The 25,388-nt window shown below is 41.7% G+C and overlaps 1 protein-coding gene across 1 annotated transcript in view; it reads right to left on the bottom strand.

The window, feature by feature from the left end:
* Positions 1-6,417: 6,417 nt before the first annotated feature.
* Positions 6,418-25,388, bottom strand: part of PPA2 (inorganic pyrophosphatase 2) — a 71,331-nt gene continuing 52,360 nt past the window's right edge. The window contains exons 8-12 of the mRNA XM_084757281.1: positions 20,633-20,760; positions 18,506-18,591; positions 12,339-12,408; positions 8,343-8,382; positions 6,418-6,770 (exon numbers count right to left, since the gene is read on the bottom strand). Of these exons, the coding sequence (XP_084613407.1) occupies positions 6,742-6,770; positions 8,343-8,382; positions 12,339-12,408; positions 18,506-18,591; positions 20,633-20,760 (353 nt within the window). The 3' untranslated portion in view covers positions 6,418-6,741. The remainder of the gene's footprint in view (positions 6,771-8,342; positions 8,383-12,338; positions 12,409-18,505; positions 18,592-20,632; positions 20,761-25,388) is intronic.

The following is a 25,388-nucleotide window of genomic DNA, read 5'->3' as shown; positions in this document are numbered from 1 at the left end:
ACTTACTGCAACATAGAATCCATACTGTTTTTCACTGTCCAATGTAAGTATTAGGGGAAAGAGAGAAAGACTGTCATACACTGATTGCCTTTTCCAGCAGGGTCCTGGGAGCTATGGCAAGCTGTCCTCAGGCATGCAAAGGGCCTGCCTGCTACCAGACTAAGACAAAACAACTCATGTAGTCCCTTCATCACAAGTTGCTAAACCAACTGCAATTAGTGTCTTCACTATTTGAATTCAGTAAGTGGCTGAGTACGACCTTGAATATTCTTGGATTTGCATTCAGTCTTTAAATTCAGAATCACAGTTACAGGAAATAGTACCAAACTGGTCCACAGTAAAAAAAAAAAAATTAAATTTTGGATGAGAGCCTACCAAGAAATTCTCATCACAAACGAAGAATGTGACTTCATCTTAAAACTATCAATGCTTTAAATAGATTTCAGTAGAACAGAAACTAATAACGGAGAAGAGAAAATGATACAGGATGTTGGCTGGCTGAACAGCTATGGAGTCTTTCTGGTCAGGAACTTGCTAATGTATACAAGCTTATGGGCAGTCCCTCATCTTTGCCTCTGGAGTGACAGAACTAAGTACATGTGCTTTGCTACCACACTTGGCTTTTTTTTTTTAAATGATGTCTCACTGCATTGCTCAGACTAGCTATCAAGGCACTCTCCTGCCTCAGTCTTCTCAACAGTTTCTGGGTAGAACTTTAGGTATGTAATATTGCACCTGGCCAGCACTCAATGCTCTCTTGTACACAGCACCAAGGACTCACAGGCTGAGAATACCCTGTTTCAAGCCAGCTCTATTATTGGCTGAGTGGATCTAGGCAACCAATGCTCATGCATTTAAAATTCTTCTTCATACAAGCAAAATTCCCGACTAGAAAAAGTTATGGATTCCAAATCCTCTTTCAGATTTAGAAATGCAACTACAAGAGGTGGGCCTAGAGGCACATGCCTATAATAGCAGTGTGTAAGTGGAGGCAGGAGGATTAAAAAAAAAAAGTCAAGGTCAAATCCAGCCACTTAGTGAATTCAAGAGCAACCTGGGCTACATGATAGCCTGCTTTCAAAAACTAAGCAGAAAAGGCAACTTACAGTCTACAGCTCCTGGACTTTTGTGTATACACGTAAGTGTGTGAGTGTGCTTGGCAGCACTAGGGAAAATATCTAAGATCATAAACCTTAATGTTGAAACGCATCCAGGAGATATAACTATGACTCTCCTGGGTAGGACACTGTTTTGAAAGGTGGAGGGGGTAAGGATTGAAAAGTGAAACTGTGGTCTGAGAGCCAATATCTCTAACAATCTTCCTAAGCAGACTTTTTAAGTATTTCTGCAAATGGAACAAAGATAGCAGAGCAATGACATTTGATATTGTGGGAAAGAAAGGGAAAAAAAGTGACTTTTCTGTGAGAAAAACATTTGTGAAATAGAGCAGCTTGGGATAAGCAGCTCTAAGTGGAACAGATGCCCTGTAAGACCATTTTTATGAGAAGCTATCACTTGAGCTATTTCTATTAAATCCACATGGATCGTGGCTTCCTCTCTCTCTTTAAACTGTGCATTCTTCTCAGTGCTTGTGCCATCCGCGCTCTCGGTTGGCCGTGGTCTCCTCTCAGTGTGCTGCTTATGTTCCTTCCGGTCTGAACAGCTCCTCCCAAGGTCAGGGGGTCACATTTTAAACATGGAGGCTATTATTGGTAATTATACAAAAACTCACGAAGGAAGCCATTCTGGTAGAAGAATGTTGGCCTTTCAGCCCGGAGTCTATTTTTATTGTCAAGTATTGTGCGTCTATTTTTGTCTCATATTGTACAAAAGGCAGCAGTAAACATGTGATGGCAGGGCTTGGATGTTAGCTTTATTCCCAAAAGAAATCTTGTGTGAGAACTCTGAAAATGCCTGTGAGTTGTGAGTAATCAAATCCTGGTCGCTGGGCTTGGTGGCAAGCATCTTTACACCCTGAGCCATCTTGCCACCCCTGGACCAGTTACTTTAATGGCTTATTTTACTTTAATGTGTCTGGATTCGATCCTTGGGATCAGAAAGCCGCTTCTTCTTCTTCTTCTTCTTCTTCTTCTTCTTCTTCTTCTTCTTCTTCTCCTCCTCCTCCTCCTCCTCCTCCTCCTCCTCCTTCTCCTCCTCTTCATCATCATCATCATCATCATCAGGTTTTTCAAGACAGTGTTTGTGTAGTTCTGGCTGTCCTGGAACTTTCTGTAGACCAGGCTGGCCTTGAGCTCAGAGATCTGCCTGCCTCTGCCTCCAGAGTGCTGGAATTAAAGTCTTATGCTACCACCACCTGGCCTATTTTATTCACTTTTAATGTAGTGTTTCATTGAAAGCATTACATTTATCTTCCTTTCATTTCAATCTTTCACCAGGCAATAGGAAGGAATAACTTGGCTCTGTAGCAGGCCCTGTCTCCGTGTGAAGCACTCTTCCACGCCCCCACCAGTTAGTTCAGCATACATATTTTCAGAGCCCACACATAGATTTTTTTATTTGAAGGTAAGGCTTGGATCTGGTATTCAACTCTTAAAAGAAATCACAGAAATCGGGGGCTAGAGAGATGGCTCAGAGGTTAAGAGCACTGGTTGTTTTCCCAAAGGTCCTGTGTTTAATTCCCAGCAACCGCATGGTGGCTCACAACCGTCTCTATAATGCGAGCTGGTGCCCTCTTCTGGCCTGCAGGCACACAAGCAGGCAGAACACTATATAAATAATAAATGAATCTTTAAGAAAAATCACAGAAATGAATAAAGACATTAAAGACCCAGTAAAGAAGCAGGCAAAGAAAGTACGTTGAGAAAATTTAATCTAGTACGAACAGTACTAATAAAATGGTGACTCTGACAAGGAGCTGCACGGATCTCACTGCCAATCACCAGCACATACCTTGCACAGACACTGACTGGAAGATAGAAACAAAAAAAGCTAAACAGGACTTAAAGATTGGATTCACAGTGTAATAACATAATAATGTAAGACAAAGGGCTAGGCACGCTGACCTGGCTCACAGCCACAAATTCCTTTCTCAGACTAAATCAATATAATTAATTAATGAGCATGCTGGCTCCTAAGTGCATGTGTTCATGGTATGGGATAACACTTCCGTCGTCTGTAGAACAACAGTGCTAACATAGTGAGCATGAGATAGCCATGAGTGGGAGGAAACCGAGCAATCTTGACGGTTCCAGTGGGAGCAAGTTTGAGGGAAATGAATCTTGGATAGAGACCCTCTGGTTCGCTCCACTCATGGGAACTGCTTTGGGGTATTACCTAACAGCTTACCAGGGGTCAATTTTGCTTTTCTAATCTGTTTTAGGCAGTTTTTAACAATGATACACTATTTCCCAGTGGCGTTTCTTTCTCAGTACTTAGTATAAAATGTATTCAATTTAACTGCTCCACAGGACTGGGCTGGAGAAGATTAAATTAGATAGTCTGGAAGACATTCTAAAATAATTACAGAAGACCCACTCAACAAAATGTGATTGTCACCGTAATAATGACAACCAGGTTTGGGGTGGCAGCTCAGTGGTCATCCTTTACAAGGGCATAGAGATGCCCTGGGTTCACTCCCCATATCCACAAGTGTGACAATGCTTTAATTCAATTTTATATATTCTTTATGAAAAAAATAGGTGGCATCTGGGTCCTGTCTGCCAGGGGAAGGGAAAGCAGGTTCCCCCAGTATTGTGGCACTTTCTCAGACTGCCTATGGTATAAATAAGGCATGGAGACTTCTAACCGAGTTTAAAGCTTTTGGTCTTTTGCTGGGGCAGTTTCTCAGGGACTTCCAACTTAACCCGACTATTCTAATGGCTAGCTCTTTATCTCCCTCTACACTCTGATCTTCTTTGATCCTTTTCTCCCCATGTCACCTCTCTCTGCCCAGAAGTTCTGACCTTGTACTTTCAGCTTCAGCTATTGGCCATCAGCTCCTTATTACAACCAATGAACAATGGGACAACACTTATGCATCTCTTAAGATGGCCTCTATGCATGACCTTCAAGTCTGCCCTTCAAATATTAGAGCAGGTGTGGAAGGAAAAGTGTTTACAAATAGAAAGCTGGTGATGAGCCACAGAACCAAAACCCTGTCAGCACTTAGCCCTATGGCAGCACAGAGTTAACAACTGAAAATACAGAGACATACCTTCACACAATGTGAAGGAAAGTTACCCCAACCCAGATACTTTCAATACAGAAGAGAATTTTTATTAATATAGCCCTTCCCTGAAAATTCAGCTTTTATTTCTTTCTTTCTTTCTTTTTTTTAACTGCAAGGCTAAGTGTTTGTTATTTATAAAGTTTATTTTCAGAATTTAAGTCAGTGCTTTCTTAGGGTTTCTATTCCTGTGCTATATACCATGACCAGAAGCAACTCAGGGAGAAAAAGGTGCAACTTACCACTCTCAGGTCGCACTTTATCAGTAAGGACTCAAGCCAGGAGCCGAAGCAGAGGCCTTTGAGGCGTGCTGCTCAGCTTGCTTTTTAATACTACCCAGGATCACCTTTCAGGGGTAGCACTGCGACAGTGGGCTGTCACCCCGTCTCACTCCCCCCAACTACCCATGCACCACGGATTTGCCTAAGGACAATCTGATGGAGACATCTTCTGAATTAAGGCTTCTCTTCCCACATAATTCCAGCTTGTGTCAAGCTGACAAAAGACAAACAACAAACCAACAAACAAAACCCACACAAAGTCACACCAGCCAGGACAGTCAGTACAGTATTAAAAATGTAGTCTTTCCTTGTGTTCTTTGTTGTCTGTCATAGAAATTTACATATTCCTGGGCTGGAGAGATGACTCAGAGGTTAAGAGCACCGCCTACTCTTCCAAAGGTCCTGAGTTCAATTCCCAGCAACCACATATAGTAACAACCATCTATAGTAAGAGCTGGTGCCCTCTTCTGGTCTGCTGGGTCTCACACAGGCAGAATACTGTGTAAGTAACAAACAAATAAATAGATCTTTACAAAATTTTACAGATTCCCAAAGATTTCACAAAAACATTACTGGGGATAGGGAGATGATTACATCGGGAAGTTGACTGCTGTGTGTCAGCATGAGGACCCAAGTCCAGTCGCTAGCACCCAGCATGCAATCATGTGATTGTAAACGCAGTGCCGGAGAGGCAGAGACAGGAGGCTCCCTGGGGCTCTGTGGCCACGCAACCCATACAAAGCAGTGAGTCCTGGATCCCAGCAAGAGTCTCCAAGAAAAGAGTGACTGGTGCCTGAGGAGGAATGATACCTGAGGTTGTCCTGAGACCTTCACATGCACCCACCCACACATGCACACAAAATACTATTTATTCATGGCCTAACCATTAAACTGTTTCTATCTTCATGTGTAAGAAAGGGATGCTGCGAACTTCGTCTTCATTGTGAGAGGCACTGTGCTCCAGGGTGGAAAATCTATGTGCTGTAGAGCTTGAGAGTTAACAGTTCTAATCATGGCACAGCAATTTATTAGCTGTGTGATGTTGGGCACGCTACAGAGTATCTCAGGACCTGAAATACCAAGCAAGCAAAATCTACTTTATAGGGTGTATGCAGCACGTTGCTTTCTAGAACAATTCCTGATATACTCAGTAAGTGAACAAAAGTATTATAACAGCATTTTGCCAACCCCAAAACATATTAGGGAATGCAATGCTTATGAAACCAATAGAAAGGAAAAGGAAAAAAACCTATGGCCAGCACTGCCAAAGGGTAACACAGTCACGGGAGTGTGAGAATGCATGTCTCCAGAGAAGTGGAAAGCACAGCATAGCAGAAAAGTAATTTCTGGAGAAATTAAGAGTCTAGTTTTTATTCACAGGAACGTAAGAGCTATTGAATGTATCGTGAGAAAAAAAATCAAACAAGAAAATAATTGTTTGGAGATATGAAGGATGAGACTAGAGCAAAGCCAGAGAGGGAATAATCCCTTGCTGAGGGAGGAGGCTTGAGCGGGAAGCTGAGCTAGAGCAATGTGGGCAAGGCGGGGCCCATGGAAGACACAAAGGGAAAGGGCAGCGAGATAGGGGCGGTGAATGTGTGTAAAGGAGAGGACATTCATGAATAAAGTGGGGTTCAATATGGTTTCAAGGGTGAACGAAACTCTAGCAGCTTGGACAAGAGGGGTTCAGGGCATTTAAAGCAATGTCTAAGCTGAGTTCTTCCTCTGTGGATCGGAAACCTCCATGGAGGTGAGAACTAAAACCAAAGGGATGGAGTGAAACGCTGGGTGGGGTAAGGATCCCTAAAACAACAAATCAGAGAAAAGAGCCTTAATCATGTAACATATTTACCCATACAATGTTAAGGGATGGCAGCTCGGTTTAAAAGGCCTTTATCAGTGATGGACTTGAAAACAGAGAAGATATGGAAATAATAGTAGCTACTGGTAAAAAAAATTTTATTGTTAAATTTGTGATTTTGACATTTAACCATTTAGACACAAAAGCAAATGAAGTCATTAGTCAAACAATGCCTTTAGGTTCTGCTATGAAATTAAATGAAATCTTCTTTTATCAATAAATATCTAAAAGGGAGGGAAGGTCAAAATATCAATGTTTATTTACAAATTTATTTTAAAAGTTTTAGAACAATGATGTCTTGAAAGGAAGTCATCAAATGGTCATCAGCTTGCTTCAAAAGAGCAGTAAAGGAAAAAGAGCCTCAGGGGTCCTCAGAAGTTGAAGTCCTGATGGAGAAACCTCCAGTGTTCCCCTCAGTTGCCAAGGAAGTGCCACACGTCTTCTGTTTAAAGTGTGGGAGGGGGAGGTGGGAGGAATAAGACATGTTTAGATCTATTGGAAGTATTTAGAAAGACTTTTTCAAAAGTCTCTATAATATTAGCATGTCACCTCTCTACGTAAGATGAGCTAGTACCTCCAAGTCTCCTGTGTTCTCAGTTGTCTCAAGCTTTATGTAAAACTACATTAGAAATTCTGGAACCTCATAGTATTTTCTGGTCCACTTTGAGAGGCACTTTAGTCTTTAGTAAACAGTACAGAAGTTAGCCCTCTACCAAAAATAGGAAAGGTTTAGAAAAACCTTTTTGCTGTAAAATTTGATGTTCATTAACTACCCAAAGGATATGTACTACAAAGAAAGCCTTTCTGGCCAGTACATGAGGACCACACCTTCTTTCCCATGGAATGGTGTCTGAACAGTTCACATTGGATGCAGTAAATTGTTCTCAATTTTCTTCTAAATCCATTAAGTTAAATATCCTAACATTTTATATTAAAAAGCCAAAGCCTCGTCATATTCTGAAAGACGCACGGTATGTCTATATGCTTACATTTTGAAATTGTTACTGAAGAATACTTTTACTTGCCTCTCAAAACAGCTTCAAATCATGATAAGCAAAGACATGAAAGTTAGTTTTAACGCTATGATATGTTTTGGTTTTAAGACTTTCAGTTAAAATAAGTGACTTAATACCTAGAGATAACAAAATAAATCTTAGACTCAAGTTTCTGGAGTCATCTAAAATTTAGTGCACACACACACAAAATAAAATAAAATTTAGCACAACAGGCTGGAAGCTCTCATTACTTCACTCACATACACAGAGCTGCAGTGCAGCCATCACGTTAGTAAGCGGCACAGGAGCACACTATAACTATAGCAGCAATGAGGAGGTCGGAGCAAGGCAGATGGAGAGTGCTTCATCTCCACGTCATCAAACAATCTAGCTTCAAAATAACAATTGTGCTTCTTTTTGTTTGTTTGTTTTATTTTTTGAAACACGGTTTCTCTGTGTAGCCTTGACTGTCCTGGACTCACTTTGTAGACCAGGCTAGACTCGAACTCACAAAGATCTACCTGCCTCTGCCTACCAAGTGCTGGGATTAAAGGTGTGCACCACCAACACCTGGCACAATTGTGCTCCTCCTCCTCCTCCTCCTCCTCCTCCTCCTCCTCCTCCTCCTCCTCCTTCTTCTTCTTCTTCTTCTTCAAGACAGGGTTTCTCTGTGTAGCCCTGGCTGTCCTAGACTTGCATTGTAGACCAGTCTGGCCTCGAATTTATAGAGATCCTCCCGAGTGCTGGGATTAAAAGTGTGCACCACCACACTCGACTATCTATCTATCTATCTATCTATCTATCTATCTATCTATCTATCTCCACTACTATAAACAAATTTATACATTTTGCTCTCAAGAACCATAAGAAGGCCAGTAAGATGGCTCAGGGTGAGGGTCCCTGCTGGCAAGCCTGATGACCTGAGTTTATGGTGGAAGGACAAAATTGACTCCAAAAAGTACACATTCCCTCTCTCTTTCTTAAAACTGCAAATACCATTTAAAACAAACATAGTGTACCTTGTATATTGCTTGCTTTACTCACTGAAGTTCTTGGGACCTAAAAGATAAAAACAGGAAAGAATTAACATATTTAATATTTATTAATATGGAAAGTAAACCCAGAAATATTTTTTCATGAGATTATAGACTCTAACGTTAAAAAAGTAAAGACTTCTTCTGCTTTACTGGGCTGCTTCACTCTTTCTAAGAAACAAGCTCTAGATGTGGAGTTAACTAAAAGAAAGCATGCTCAGAAATCCTCTTTCCATCAGTAACAAGCAGTTCCCTGAGCACTCTACCCTGTGGCTGAGTACGTGAAGAGACTTTCCTTCAAACCACACTCAGACAACAGCACCCACGAACCAGCTCTAAGCAGCCTGTACGGTCACCCTCCCCCACATCCAACCTAACATGTTTGCCATCTGACCCAAGCAAGGGTCTTGATCAGTCATAGCTGGATCCCTAATACATCCCCCACATCAGAAATTACTTGGTTAATTTTCCTTGAGATATACAGAGAAAGAGAAGCAGGCATAGAGAATTAACACTATTATCCCACGCAGCTTCCTTGCAAACACACAAAACCACGCTTAACTAGGCTGGTTTTGAGGGTGGCAGGCTAAAACAAGTGTAAGAGCACACCAACAGTCAGTCACCTTCTCGTATTTGGACATTGTTGTATCTTTTAAAGTTGTACATTACATTTTACAAAATTCTTTGGAAAATTCACTGGTTAAATTTCCTGTCTAAAATTAACATCTGTTTCTAATTAGTACTGCCAGACGTTTTGGAGACAGAAAACGGATGGTGCAAAAATATAAAATAATTGAGCGATTTCTTGTTAGCCTAAAAAGCATTGCAAAAAAAGGAGCAAGAAAACTATCTCTTAAAACAGGTATCATGACATTACTTAAAAAATAATTTCAAGAATGTTATTTCTCCATTGTTAAGAAAGATTTCTTGACTGGTTAAATATATTTAGAATACATAAGCCCCTATTTAAAAGAGAACAAACGTTATGAAAAGCTAGATAATGACAGAGTTTTATCACGATTAAGAAACATCTTTCTCACATTAAAGAGGATGATATTTAAATTAGAAAGTAGAAAACCAGCCAGATGTGGTTTTAATCCCAGCACTCGGAGAGGCAGAGGCAGAGGCAGGTAGATCTTTGTGAGTTTAAGGGCAGCTTGGTCTACAAATTGAGTCCAGAATAGCCAAGGCTAAACAGAGAAACCCTATCTTGAAAAGCAAAACACAAAACAAAACAAAAACAAACAAGCAAAAACACAAAAGAGAAAGTTAACAATCATGGCTTAACGAGCATTAGTATTTAACTCTTCAGTATTAGCAATGATTCCCTGATTTTAATCGGAAACATTTTTTTCATACAATATATCTGCTTATAGTTTCCCTGAAGTCCCTTCAGATCCTCCTTACCCACCCAACTCCATACCTTCTTTCTTTCCTGATTTTAAAAAAAATTTAATTTATTATAATTTATTCAGATTACTTCCTGATTGTTAGCCCCTCACTTGTATCTTCCCATTCCCACCCTCCCCCCTTCTTCTGCCCTACTCCCCTCCTCTAGACCTCTGACAGAAGGGGACCTCCTCCCCCACCCCATCAGGCCTCATCCAGATAGCCTGTTTCCTATTCCTGTGTGCCTGCCAGGCCTCCTCATTAAGGGAGAAGTGATCAAATGCAGGGCACCAGAGTTCATGTCAGAGGTAGTTTCTGCTCTCACCACAACAGTGGAGAATAAGCTGTCCATTGGCTAGATCTGAACAGGGGGTCTAGGTTCACTGAATGCATTGACCCTGGTTGGTGCAATGGTTTGTACAGGCCTCCCTGGGTTCAGATCTGCCGGTCTTGATGGTCTCCTTGTGGGGCTCCTGAATGCTCTAAGTCCTTCCACACCACTGTTAGCACTCTGCTCAGAGTCCCAGCATCTGTCCTGATCTCTCACTGGGTAGAGTTTCTCAGGGGACATCTATGCTGGGCTAGTATCCGCTTATAAGTGAGTATATACTATGTACATCTTTCTGGGTCTGGGTTATCTCACTCAGGATGATCGTTTCTAGTTCCATCCATTTGCCTGCCAATTTCAAGATTTCTTTGTTTTTAATAGCTGCGTAGTATTCCATTGTATAAATGTACCAGTTTCTTTATCCATTCTTCAGTTGAGGGACATCTAGGTTGTTTCCAGATTCTGGCTATTATGAATAAACCTGCTATGAACACAGTTGAGCAAATGTCCTTGTGTGGTAAGGTGTCTTTCAGGTATATGCCCAGGAGTGGTATAGCTGGGTCTTGAGGTAGCATTACTCTCAATTTTCTGAGAAAGCACCAGATCGATTTCCAAAGTGGTTGTACAAGTTTGCACTCCCACCAGCAATGAAGGAGTGCTCCCCTTTTTCCACCTCCTCACCAGCATGTGCTGTCACTTGAGTTTTTGATCTTAGCCAGTCTGATTGGTGTAAGATGGAATCTCAGAGTTGTTTTGATTCTTAAACATGACAAGTACAAGTGTTAAAGTACACTTTATTTCTCTAATTCTATCAACTGATACCTAGTTTCACATTTTTCATGGCTGGCTTTGTAGCACATGCATTAGTATCTCAGTGTCTAGAAGGACACTTTCAGAACAACGCGTCAGAAGCATCCTCAGTCTCAGTAAGAATTCCTCAGCGTTCTTTGGGGTAACATAACCATCCATACTGCCAAGCTAACCACTGAGTCTGGGGCCTCTCCTTCTCCCATGGACTTGAAAATGTCTAGTATTATCAGACTTTAAAACCTCGGGCAACCTGGTAACTACGAAACCACATTGCATCTTCTTACTTAGCCCAGGCTGCTGTGGAACTCAGTATAGTACTTGAGTCAGTGTGAAACTCACTGCAGTTCTCAGGGTCCCACACCTCAGACACAGGCATCCTCTGCCCTGCGGCCTTGGGTTTGGAAGCGTCTCCCTGCACACGTTCAGTCTGCTCACTCCTTCCGCTTCCACAGTGCCGGGCTTCCGGCGAGGCTGACCCAGGCCACCGCTAAGGGCTCCAATTCCTGTCCTCTTCTTGCAAGTGTTTCCCTTGCTCCTGCTTACTTTTCAACATGGTATTTACTGCCTAGTAAAAGACTATCTATTTTGCATCTGCATTTATTTTTTATTAAAATTATAACTATATTAACATAAAACTACATTAATATAGTTATACTTTCAGAAGGTCACACATTTTTTAAAATTTATTTTAGTATGCACTCTACCACTGAGTATCAAAGAGCAGGCTATAATTGAATAGCTGACGAATTAGTGGTGAGAAAAACCCAACAAATTAAAAGCAGCCATAATGAACAAATAACATTTAGGAACATTTTAGTTGTTTATAAAGACCTAAATTTACTAGTTTCTCGCTCGTAATTAGTTAAAAGCTCTTAATTTATGAGGAGGATTTTTAAGCCTGAGATCTCTGTTAAATACACTTCATATGCCTAGTTATCCAAATATTAATGTTCCTATTTAGTGTTCTCTAATTAAGAACTAATATGCTGGTAAATCCAGTTGCCTCCATGAAGCAGGATCACCAAGGTGGAGAGCGCCAAGGCTTCCAGAGAAGCAGAGCTTGCTGTAGGTGAGCGACACGGGACCGACACCATGAGGGGTATGGGTACTTCAATCTCCTGAGCCAGACGCACCTGCTCTATGAGGACAATGTGAGGACAACCTATGGCTGGGACAGAAGAGCGCAGAGAGCAAATATAAAATGTACACAGAAGGCAGGGAACTGGTAACACGTGGGCAATTTGAACCCAAAATTTAAGGATGAGGCTAGAAGGTTTTAATAGCTTCATTTAAATTGCTTGCTTAAAAAATGCTAATTTCAATAGCGTAATTTTATTTTATTTTTTGCTTCCCAAAGGTCTTGATGTGTTTCCTTGCTAGATATTTCAGAACCTCTATCAGGGATTTCTTGACATGTACATGATTAAAAGACATCCTGGACACTGGCCCCTTACCGATTCAACTAATGATCTTGCTTCCTCTGGAGTGCATCGGTAAGGACTATCACACAGGTGCACATTTATGCTGCAGAAGAAAAGAGTGTTAGTTAACATGACCAAAGATGAGCAATTGCCAAAAGAAAACCAACCTCCAACACTCTACATGGGCCATATGACGAAGGAACAGCACAAATGCAGACCAGGGCACCTAAAGCTATTCTACATGTAAATCTAAATACACAGCCCTGCACTCACACAAGTAAAACAAGTTTAAAATGCTATAATATCAAAATAGTTTCCTGGTGTATACAGAAACATCCCACTACATTTCACCTTTATTAAGAATCAGATCCGGCACACAGAGTGAGACTAAGTGGAGACAGCTTCCTCTATGGACTAAGCAATGGAACTGGAAAGACACAGAAAACTAAGGATAGAAACAGACTGCCATAGAAAATGATACGGAACGATAACAGAAAGGCTGAGCCTTAGCTTGGTCTCCAGTACGGGCTCGGAAGCTCAAGCCTTTGCTTGGTAGACCGCAGGGCATGCCACCACCACACAGGCCCTGCTCTCCGGGTGACAGCAGAGGCTACCATCCCTCTTACGTATATAAAGGAAGGCCAAGTTCTAAACATTTCACAGAAAAGCTGGCAGGTTGAAATGGATGTAGAAAACACTATTAGAGAAAGGAGCTAGGACCAAGTCACGCTTTTTAATCAAAGGAAAGAGTGACTAGCAATGGCTGTCCCTTAGAGATGGATGGAGGAGACATAAACACTTATTCTCTCTCACACGGACCTAACAGCTCCGCATTAACGAATCTATCTTTACAATTGCTTTGTGAACTATGTTGGGAGTCTCTGTGAAGAAGATCTGTCCATTCGTGTGTTTATTTTTCAGACTACACCTATCTGTAACGGGCAAAATCATCCTGCTTCTCACTGTAACGCTGTGTGGAACTTATTTTCATTTTGGCCACGAACAACATTTAATTTATAAATATACTCTATGGATTTTTGAATAACAGTACTCATTTTTGTGTCTATTTATTTGTGCGTGTGTGTGTGGGTGCACTTGCTGCTGCATGCATGTGGAAATCAGAGGACACCTTCTAGGAGTTATTTCCCTCCTTCTACCATATCATCCCAGGAACTGAACTCGGGACATCAGCTTGATGACCTTTACCTGCTGAGCCACCTCGCTGGTCCAGATCTGACTCATTTGTTTGTTTGTTTGTTTGTTTTTGAGGTAGTCTTTTGCTATGCACCCCCATGCTGGGACAGAACTTGCCACTGCCTTTCCTCATCCTCGCCTGCTCTGGAATTACAGGCACGTGCAGCACACCCGGTTCTGTGTGAAAAGGCTTGATGAAAAGCGGCAGACATAGTTTAAGTTACAACTTTACATTTTCTTCTCCATAGCTCATGTCTGAATAGCCTCAAAGCTGAAACCAGCAGGATCGAAGTCCGCTGTGTCTAATGAGACTGAAAATAAAAAGAAGAGCGCTGCAGAGACGGCTCAGCAGCTAAGAGCACCGGGGTTCAATTCACAGCACCTACAACGAGGCGCCCAACGATATGTAACTCCAGTTCCAGGGGATCCAACGCCTTCCTCTGGCCTCTGTGGGCAATGCATGCATTTGGTGCAGAGATGTGCAGTCAAAACACCCACACACATAAAAATAAATAAATAACCAAACAATTAAAATAAAATAAAAGGCAGCAGACAAAACAATTAGATCCTGCAAGGTCTTAAGGGCTAGTTCTTCAGCGCAAGCATGGTGTGAGATAAGCCTGCCCAACACAGTTTGTTACTACGATGAAGCCTAACGCCTTCTTCTCTGGGCAAGCAGAGGTGCGCGCACACAGGAGCTTCTGTAAGTAGGGCTGTCAGACAAATGCAGACTATCCAGCTACGTTTAAAATTCACATGAACCTTTTTTAAATTTTGTTTTCCAAAATAAACACAAACACATGTTATTTTAAGAACCAGTTGCTCTAAAATTCAAAATGAACTTTGTGCATTTTGCATTTGTTGAATCTGATAATCCTGTTTCTAAGGCAGCCCTCTGCTTCTACAACAAAAGGAAGACACAATAGGAGCATTAGGAAAGAACACTATGAAAGCCAGCATTAGACCCCTTTAAAACACTGATTTCTTCTTTTTAATTTCCAATGAAATATTTGACAGGTAACTGGTATAAGCCAGCTGGCTCAACTGCTTTTTCATTGTGGGATATTGTTAGCCAAAAAGTCAGTATGTATTTTAGTAAATAACACAGATCATCTAGAGGAGTGGTTCTCAACCTTCCTGCTGCTGCACACCTTTAGTTCCTCAAGTTGTGAGGACCCCCAACCATAAAATCATTTTTGTTATTACTTCATAACTTTAGTTTTGCTACTGTTATGAATCGTAATGTAATTATCTGCGTTTTCCAATGGTCTTAAGTGACACCTGTGAAAGGGTTGTTGGAGCACCAGGTTGAGAATTGCTGGTCTAGAGTATAAGAACATGTACATGCGTGTGTGTGTGTGTGTGTGTGTGTGTGTGTGTGTGTGTGTGTGTGTGTGTGTTGTGTGTGTACACTCTTCCTCTGTCAGGAACTTATGACATAGTGTGTACTCTGCACGCCTGAAGGTGTAAGATGCATCCCTGAGCTGTCTCAGGCTTGGTCGGCAGGGCGTGGTGCTGTGGGCCTGTACTCCCATCTACTGTGGAGCTCAGGAAGGAGGACGAGCACAGGGTCTGCCCAGAGCACAGAAGCGCAAGGCAATATGGGCAATGTAGTGAAGCTGTCTCAGAGCAAGAAGAGAGAAAGAAAAAGTTTATCCAACATTGATTTATATTCACTTGCAAGTTCAAAAATTATACTGTGTGTTGAGGACTTTTCTAGGTGCTGGCAATAAAAAGGGAGCCAATGAGTCCTTACATAACTTGCAATCTCTAAGTCTTTTCAGTTCTCAAATAAATAAAGGCCTGTAGGAGAAGCTGACAATCACTAAATGGCTGACTTGGGTGTTCACACCTATTGCAAAAAATGTGACTGAAAATAGGACAAAAGAATGTGATTTCTTTTTTCTTTTTATTTCGAGATACTAAATATTTTGTTCTAAATTTATTAATGTCCTAGCATTGCAAAACTAAATAAAGAAATCATTTATTGTTGTACGGTACGTGCACAATCTCAGTGCCCAAGCCAAGGTGAAAAATCACCAATATCAAAAATGGTGTACATGTGGTGAGAGTCGGGGTGGGAGGCCAGAAGGTTTGGAGAGAGAAGAGAAACCGAGGGCTGGAGCATCTCTGAGACAAGCTCGAGCCATAGCATAGGGTAAGCTTCTGGGAGGGTATGGGGGTGACCCTAGCCGAGACTCCTAGTAGTAGCAGGGGTCATGGAGACGGAAGAGACACCCTCTAACTAGACAGGACTCCTAGTGGAGGGACGAGAACATCAACCTACCCACAAAAGCTTCAACTCAAAATTTACCCTGCTTACAATATGTGCAGGGATAAAAATAGAGTAGAGACTGAGGGAATGTCCAACCAATTCCTGGCCCAACCTGAGACCCACGCCATGGGAGAGAGCCAACCTCAGACACTATTAATGATACTCTGCTATGCTTGCAGACAGGAGTCTAGCATAGCTGTCGTTTCCGAGGGTGCACCTAGCAATGGATTGAAACAGATGCCGAGATTCACAGCCAAACATTAGGTGGAGGAAGAGAAAGAAGCCTCACAGAAGAATGGAGTGGGAGGATAGAAAGACTCAGAGGAAGCAAGAACTCCACAAGAAGACCAACATAGTTAACTAACGCAGGGGCCCAGGGGTGCTTATGGAGACTGAAGCCAAGGACCATGCATGGACTGGACCCAGGTCTTCCACATAGATGTAGCCTATAGGAAGCTTAGACTTCCTGTGGGTCAACTAGTAAGAGGAGTGGGGCTGTCTCTGACATGGACTCTGTTGCTTGCTTTTTGACTACTCCCCCCTTTTGGGACTGCCTTGCCAGGCCATGGGAGAAGTGCACGCACTTAGTCCTGATGTGAGTTGACATGCTGAAGTGTGTTGGGGGGGGGGTCACCTTTTCTGAGGACTGGGGAGGGGGAAAAAGGAGGGAGAGAGGGATCTAGAGGAGAGGAGGGGAAGTGCTATGATCAGATGTAAAGTGAATAAAAAATGCTAAAGGATAAAAAGAAAAGAAAAAACACCAACACAAATTATATTTAGAAATTAAAGACATATTAAAATAGATAACTACAAAATAGTAGATTAATAAGAAAGAAATGACTACCTGAAAATAATGAGTATAAAAGAAAAGTTATAGAGTCAAGAATATGGAATTTTAATGCATGGAAAATTATTGTCTTTAAGTCAGTCTTAAGTATGACAAAGGCTCACTGTCATGACGGTATCAAAATCAGTGTCCAGGGTACACACTGTTAAGGCTTTTCACTTTAAAGCAACCACAACCAAGGAAAAAGGGGGAGATAATACAAAGACGTGAGGCATCTGCTGATTTTGAGTCATAGCCTCTACAGTTTGTAGAAGAAAATGACAGTGGGGTAAATATATTCAGAACTAGATAGAACTGGTACTATTGAGTGGCATATAAAAAAGTTTGTATGTGCGTGCATGCGTGCATGCGTGTGTGTGTGTGTGTGTGTGTGTGTGTGTGTGTGTGTGTGTGCTATTGTCTGCCAAGCCATCTCATTGATGCTACAAGAGTATGTTCCATGAATTACATATATCTTACTCCAGGAAGGTGAAAAACAACACAAAACAAGGCAACTTTGGAACATAAATAATTTGGGATAAGTGAAAGTATGGTTTTTTGGCCAACATTACCTTTTGTATCATGGCCTGCTATGACATGCTAAAGCTCAACGTCAATACACAGCAGAGCAACTAATGCCCGAGCTGTACACCTAGACACAGCAGTGGTGTGTGAGCCCAGAGGGCAAGAGGCTACGGAGGTGATGACCAAGATGGTGCTGAATCAGGAGGCCAGAGGAGACATCATGAGGCTGGAGAGGCAGGCCTCTTTGGTGCTGAAGAGTTGGATTAAAGCCCACAACTGAAGGGACGCCCAAGAAAACATTCTTTGGCATAAAGATGAGAAAGTCATTTACACTCTTGCAAGGTCCATCTCTTTAGCACTTGAGAGGCTGAGGCAGGACTCAGAGTCAGGGTCTTTATTTTCTGTTTCATATTCTGCTAGTAGACAGATGTAGGGAAAAGCCAACATGGACTCTATGTAGGAAAGATCTTAATCCAACAGCCAGAAACTGGTAAATAAGTATATATTTAGATGCTTCAAATTAAAGTGGAATGTGTGCAAGTTACTACTGTTTGATTCCTCTTAATCCTTTAGTGGTCCAGGCCAGCTGGACAAGAAGACGTATACTGAACTTGGGCTGCAGGATGGCTGAGCAGGCAAAGGTGCTAAAGACCAAGCCCATCTACTGAATTCCACCCCTGAATCTATAAAGTGGAAAGAGAGAAACGATTCTGGCAAGTTGTCCACTGACTGCCACATATGTGCTGAGGTATACACAAATACACATGCACACACACATGAAATAAATACAGGTTTAAAAAAGGAAAACAGCAGCTCTTACTGTTTATAAGAAATGACATGGTCATTTCTATGTAAACAAAATAACCATTTATCTACGCACTGGAAACTGCTGGGTTTTTTGTTGTTGTTGTTTATTTTTGTTTGTTTGTTTGTTTTTTTTTTGGGTTTTTCAAGACAGGGTGACTGTCCTGGACTCATTTTGTAGTCCAGGCTGGCCTTGAACTCACAGTGATCCACCTGCCTCTGCCTCCCGAGTGCTGGGATTAAAGGCGTGCGCCACCACGCCCGGCTGAAACTGCTGTTCTTATACCATCTTTGCACCTACCACAGTAGGTTGCATTAAGTATTTGTTTACTTGCACTGTATCTTATTGAAATAGGAATCATTTGGAAGAAATGAGCCACCTTGGACCCCTGGCTGTCAGTGACGGCCAGCACTCAGCAGTGACCACTAAAGAGATGCTCTGTAATTTTTAAGTGAAAACTAACTGAACTCCTTCCTTTCTTTGAAACTCTGGGACTTCAGTACTACTACATGGTGGCTTACTGGAAACTGACAATAAATTAACATTATATCTGCAGAAAAGACGTATGTTCTTACCAATTGATAGCTTCCTGGCCGGATTTCTTCATAACCATCGCTTTCCAACATTCATGTGCAGAGTTAATAACATCAAGGGCGAAATCCTAGTTCCAACCAAAAACAGACAGCTAGTTGCAACCCAGTTCCAACCAAGACAGTGTGATAACCACATAGATGGTGGACTGTTAAGCTACAAGCTCTGGACTCAGACAGATGAGCAGAAAACTCTTCTTAGTTACCAGCTGTGATGCAGGTGCTAAGCTGTTAAAGGAACTTTCATTCACCCAATTTAATTGTTGTTTGGGAGGCTCACTGCCTCTGTCTCTCACCTAGGCCCTGTCCCAGAAGTTTCTAGCCTCCCTCCCAATCTAACCTGGGCCCAGAATGCTTTTAGCCTCTGCGACTTACTGCTGAATAAGCTCCCCCTTTTTAGCTGTTTCTGAGGTCTGGCTGGGTGGTTCTGTTTTGGCTCAAACTCCTCTCCATGCTGACTCATTCAAACTGGTTTCTCTCAGCTTCTGACTGAATTGCTCTGCTTGGCCTCATACTAATTCCGGGATTAAAGGCATGTGCCACCACGCCTGGCTCCTACTAGCTTTATTCTCTTCAATTACAACTAATTATTATCATACAGAAGAAATCAACTTGGGCTCTGAGGTGGAATCATATTGAGAACTTTAACCTGTGAAGTAAACGTTCTCTCAAGTCTACAGCTGAGAAAGAGAGAATGGCTTTATCGCCAATGGGGTGGTATTGGATACTGTTTTAGGCAGGGCATAAGAAATGGGAACGATTACGTAAGTAATACAGGAAGGATTATTAGACAAAATTATTCAAATAATTCTGTTTGTAATAAATTCCAGCACCAAGCCAGGCATGGTGGGGCACGCCTTTAATCCCAGCACTCAGGAGGCAGAGGAAGGAGGATCTCTGTGGGTTTAGGGTTAAGGCCAACCTGGTATACAAAAGTAAGTCCAGGACAGCCAAGCCTACACAGAGAAACCCTGTCTGGAAAAACCAACCAACTAAATAAATAAATTCCAGTACCCGTTCAATGAAATGGGCTGGAAAATTCTAGGATTAAAAACAGTAGCTGTTTTCAACCTCACAAAAGAGGCACAATTAAATGTTTTTGAGTTAGGCCCTATGTTTTAATGACAGTCATAAAAAGCAATACATAAAATGATGGGCGTTGTAAGAATGACCCAGTCATCACTCGGAAAAGAATGTTTGTCAAAAGCGACCAGAACACAGAGGACACTTGACTCTGTAAAGTCACAGCCTGCCCATCTGCCTTTGAGGCAATAAAGAACCGTGTGTGTGTGTGTGTGTGTGTGTGTGTGTGTGTGTGTGTGTGTCTTGCATAGTTCCAACTGAAGAAATATGACATATTTTAAGAGAAGAGATAAAAATAATTTATATAAAAAATTTCCAACATTGCATTTTAAGGTAAGTCTAAAATACTTTTTATATTTTAAAACTCTAAACAAAGTCCTTGTGATATCAAGGGTTCTTTTAATGAGCCTTTTGAGAAAACACTGAGTCCAGCAATCAATTCTTACAGAGAAATACTTCTCTTAGTTCTGAGCTTTCACTAAATGCGTTGTTTCACTTATGGAACATACTTCCTGTACCCACTTAGGAGTTGGTAAAGAGTGTACAATTTATTTAGCAGTAACAGCTTTTAAAAAAATATTCTGTATTTTAGACTTCAGTTCCATGGCTAATTTTCTCCATTTGTGTCATATTAGATTACGGAAGCTTTGTAGCATTCTAATAGAAAAGTCCTCTACCCATAACATAATTGAAGTGCTCTCTTAATTGTTAAGCAACTTCATTCAGTCATGGTAAAATTTAGACAGGAGGGAATCCTGGATGGATTTACAGGAAGGGGATGTAGCCTCCTCAAACCAGGAAATGGAACATTTTTCTGATCCTTTACTTTCTGGGATGATTTGTAGTAGACCAGCATTCATTTACTTAAATATCCCAAAATAAAAAGAATTAATGCTAATGTCCTTAAATGCAGACATCAGCAGAGTGCACTTTGCGTTCCTTCTATATATGATGTGACCACTCACGTCAGATCATCTACATGAGATGTCTGCTATCAACCAACACTCAAGTACAGATTTACATCTTTACCTTGTTTTTGAATTCTCCATTAAAAGCAAACTTGTTTTCTGGTTTTCCATCTGGGACCTTGTAAAATCTCAACCAATTGACAGTGGCTTCCAGGTAACCTGGTTTGAACTTCTTAACATCATCAATATCTGTGAAGGAAGAGACAAAAACATTTTGTTAAAAATCATTCACACTCAGCCCTGCAGTCGGTCCTGGTCTGAGGAAACCAGGAAGTGAGGGGCCTAGTCCAAAGCTTACATCATAACCCTCTGTGCTGGCGATGGTTGACGCGACTCACATCACATGCAGACTTCTATTTTCCTATGTAAAATACTGCCTCTCCACTCTACAAACATTTACTGAGTCCCTTGAGGATACAGGTTTCTCTCTGTCTGCAAGTTCCCAGGGCTACATAGGAGAGGAAGCAGACAGATGCGAGCTGGTGATATGGTGTGGCGAGGCCATCGCAGACAGACTCCAGCTGGTCATATCAAGTCAGGGAGTGGAAGAGAGAACCAGAGACGGAGTCCCCGAAGAGTCAGGCAGGAGCGAAAAAGACAGAAGCATGTAGGAAGCAAAGGTACACTACAGGTAATAAAACAGATGAGGACTGGGGTGCTAAGACAGGGTGCCCCTAAGAGGATGGCGCCACTGAGGAGCATCCACCATAGCAAGGTAATGGGAGGGTTTAAACTAGTAAAGTCACAGTATCAGGATTCGTGTTTTTAGAAAGACTAGCCTAAAACACCTGAGCACCGACAAGAATGGTATCCAGAAGACTGAGCTGAGGATGGATGAGAAAGGCTGTGCGAATTTTTATCCAATACTTAATAAACTGTGACTATGTGTCATGCTGTTCAAAGCCGAGAACTGAGATACAAGAGAACACATGCCTGGCGCTGTCATGGCTGCCGCTGTCATGGCTGCCGCTGTCATAGCTGCTGCTGTAGGAAGAAGCAGACAACAAAGAAACAGAAGTCCCATAAAAGAAAAGTGAAGCCAACTAAGGAAGACAGAGGTGAGTCAGGGGATTTAAACAGGGCAGCACCTCAAACAGTTCAAAAAAGAAAAAAATGATATGAATTCAACCATGGTTTCCAGGGTTTACTTTTGATGACACTCGCTGGAAAATAATTGGAAATAAAGTTCTGGGTTGAGATTGATTAAACGCCTTGTTCAATGAGGTCCCCAGGGAAGCAACCTTTCTAACATACAATCTAAAAGTATAATAAATACTTGCCAAAATACTGTAACTAAAGGAGAAGTTTAGAATTAGCCTGTGATGTCCAATATATCACAGCAAATAACAGACTTGGTCAAACCTGAAAAATCAGGAAGCTACAACTAACAACCAGGGGATGGCGCTCACACGGGGTCATCCAGAAGCATGGTCTCAAGTCTTGTTGCAGCCCCGACTCTCTGTGTAGGCTCAGGCCACACAGACAGGCACTATGCCCTTGCTTTTCCACACCTGCCTGGTATACAGGGGCCCACCACCTCCAGGGCTGAGGGAGTCACGTAAAGGACATGGATGTAGTAGGGCAGAGACCAGGGCAAGGGAGAAGGAGTCTGCTGCCTTTCTAAACAGTCTGAAGTGATACCAATGGCCACACTTCTATACAAAATACATTCAGACAAAATGCGTCAATGTTACAATTGACTAAAGTTGCTTTTAAAAAGGGATGGGGGGGGGGGGGGAAGGACTTGCTTGACAGCTGCTTCATTAACAAGAATCAACACATAGTTATTGAGCAATTGGCAGTGATGGCAGATGCTTAAGCCAGGGAACTTCACACAGCCCACCCTCTCAGTGATGCGCACTCCGCCCTGGGTTATGGAGTCCTTGTTATGCCCCAGACCCAGCCTGCAACAGACTCCTCTCTTTATACAGTGTTGTTTCCTCCTTTTTTTCTTCATTCTTCTGCTTATCTGAGTGGTTCTTTCTAAGGTGAATTTTCTATTGATCATTTTCTTATATCCCCTATTCTTATAAAATACCCCTGGAAATTGATTAACTCCAGGTTTTTCCAACTTAATGTTATCTTATTTGTTTGGGAAAATATTTTAGTATACAGAGTTGAAGAATTAGAAATGTACTTTAATTTCAAAAATAATTTCATATAATTCAATCTGATCGATGACTGTATCCCTGTACCTCACCCAACCCACTGGTCTTTATCCCACTGCATAAAACATCTGTTTGATTATCTGTATTTATCTCACCAATTTCAGAGAAAGAAGAAGCTAATTATCCAGTACCCTGTTCAGCCAAGAAAGCCCTTTGCTCAGAACTTATGGAGCGGACCTTTAAGATAGCAGTGATTAAAAATGTCAAACACTTAATAATGCCAAACCCATGTACGACTCTCCAGTAGGAGCTAAACTTGCCAGTTCTCAACTAATTACATCCCTGGAGAAAACAGCTGCATTTTCATAAACAACACAGAACGCAGACAAAAATCGGAAGCATGCAATCTTAACATTTTTAATGCCTCAATAGGAAGTGTCCAACCAGTGATCCAGCTCAGTGACTTACTTTTCTGAAAGCATGAATCACTGTACCTAAAATCCATAAGCAGGTCCACAGCTTACAGAACACATTTATATTAAACCTAAGGAAACTATAGCTAAGAGAGCTTAACAGGTTTGCTGAAATGTGTGACAGAAGCAACACTGTAAGAACCACAAGGTGCTTAATTCTTAACCTGTTTTCTTCTCGGTGCATAGTTACACTGTCCTGCCAAAGGTGTTAGGAATAAATGCAGCTGTGTTTACATGTCTTCTTCTGCTATGGGGAACCTGCGCAGCACACCACCGTCCCCTGTGGTCATCTTAGGGATGTAGCTCAGTGGCACTGTGCTCATCCATCCATGACATCTAATTGTCATCGTGGTCCATCTGCAGGCCTTCTCTGTCTGATACATTTTTACAATTTATGCTATTTTAAAGAAAATTAGCAATTTTCTAGCACCTACTTAGCGCCACTCTTAGGATTTTATGTAAAACTTTATAATGTAGACAATTATGCTATTTACTGCAACGGTGGGCCACTCTAACAATAAGCAAGGGAAACCTGGAAGTGCTTATTTACAAAATCAAGCTAGGTGTATCTTAGCTGCCATCCTGGACCAATCAGGCCCTTTTAATTGAACCATTTATCACTTCATCAAACTAATTGACACAGACTCTGTGTAAAAAGAATGCAGTGCCCGCGGAGTCTGGCGGAACCCTCCACAAGGAAGCACACACCTCTCCCACCATCATCAGTTGGGTTTTATCTCTGCCAAGAATCGGGTGTCCTCATTCCCAAGGCATCCTGCAATGGCATCTATGGCTGAACCATTATGTAAGGGGGTGACTGTATTACTATAAAAGTGTTGGCTTCTGTGAAATTAATTTTGAATGTCCTGAAAGAATCCAATAAATCTGGTTACTAAAACCATCTGTCATCAATTTAGGTCTGGGTAATAAAACAGAAAAACTAAGCATCAGCTAGTGACATGGGAAAAGCACCTTATATAACAGAAGTTAAGCTCGTGCACTTCAGTAAACTCTTTTGCTAACAGATTACTTTTACTTTTATTTTATGTGTATGAGTATTTGCCTACATGTGTACCATGTGCATACCTGGTGCTTGTGGAGGCAAGAAGAGGGCATTTTTGATCCCCTGAACTTGGGTTAAAAACGGTTGTGAGTGATCACGTGGTTGCTGGAAATCAAACATGGTCCTCTTGAAGACCAGCCAGTGCTCTTAACCACTGCGCTACCTCTCCAGCCCCTGTAGAGGAGTCTTGTATGAACTGCAGGAACAACTCCTCATATTTTGCTATTAGTGTTTTTCAGAGAGGAAGACAGAAAGGAGAAATATCTCACAACCCAAGTGTATTTTAATATTTGAGGATGGAAAGAACAAAGCCCTATGGCTAGAACTCAGTGAACGATGGAGTTTGTGAGAGGAGAGAGGGGCAGCCACACACTTGTCACACACAGCTCTCAGGGTCGCACTAAGGATTTTGGTGGTTATGTTGAAACGGCTCAGGGCAGAGCATACACATAGGAGGAAGACCCCTCCATCGCCAGGTGGAGAAACAACCACCCTGAGGAGGAAAAGTGAAGCAAGAGGCCCAGCAAGAGACTTAGAAGGCTGGGTGTGGTCATGCACATCTTTAATCCCAGCAGTGGGGAGGCAGAAGCAGATGGATTTCTGTGAGCTTGAGGCCAACCTGGTCTACACAGTGAGTCCCTAGACAGCCGGGGCTATGTAGAGAGGCCCTGTCTCAAAAAGGGGTGGGAAGATAGGATGGGAAGAGAAGGAGAGGGAGACTTGTCTATACTCTTTGAAGAAAGAAACTGCAGATAGCAGAAGATGGAGAGAGCTTCCATGCTCACAAACAGGTAGGAACAAGAGCTATTTTACCAAAAGCAATCTACAGATTCAATGCAACTCTCATCAAAATGAAAACACAACTGTTCACAGACCTTGAAAGGACAAATTTCAGTTTCATATGGAAATACAAAAAAACTAGAATGACTAAAACATAAAATAATAAACAAAAACAAACCACTGGAAATATCACCATCCCTGATTTCAAATTTTACTAGAAGAGCTATAGCAATAAAAACAGCATAGTAGTGGCAGAAAAAAAGACAAATTCATCAGTGGAGCTTAACTGAAGACCCAGATATAAATTCACACTTCTATGGACACCTGATTTTCGATAAAAAAAAAAAAGCCAGAAATATACAATGGGAAAAAAAAAAAGGACAGCATCTTCAA

This window comes from Acomys minous (genome assembly GCF_964271855.1).
Source record: "Acomys minous genome assembly, chromosome: 14".
Lineage (NCBI taxonomy): Eukaryota > Metazoa > Chordata > Mammalia > Rodentia > Muridae > Acomys > Acomys minous.
This window is presented reverse-complemented; position numbering and strand designations above follow the sequence as displayed.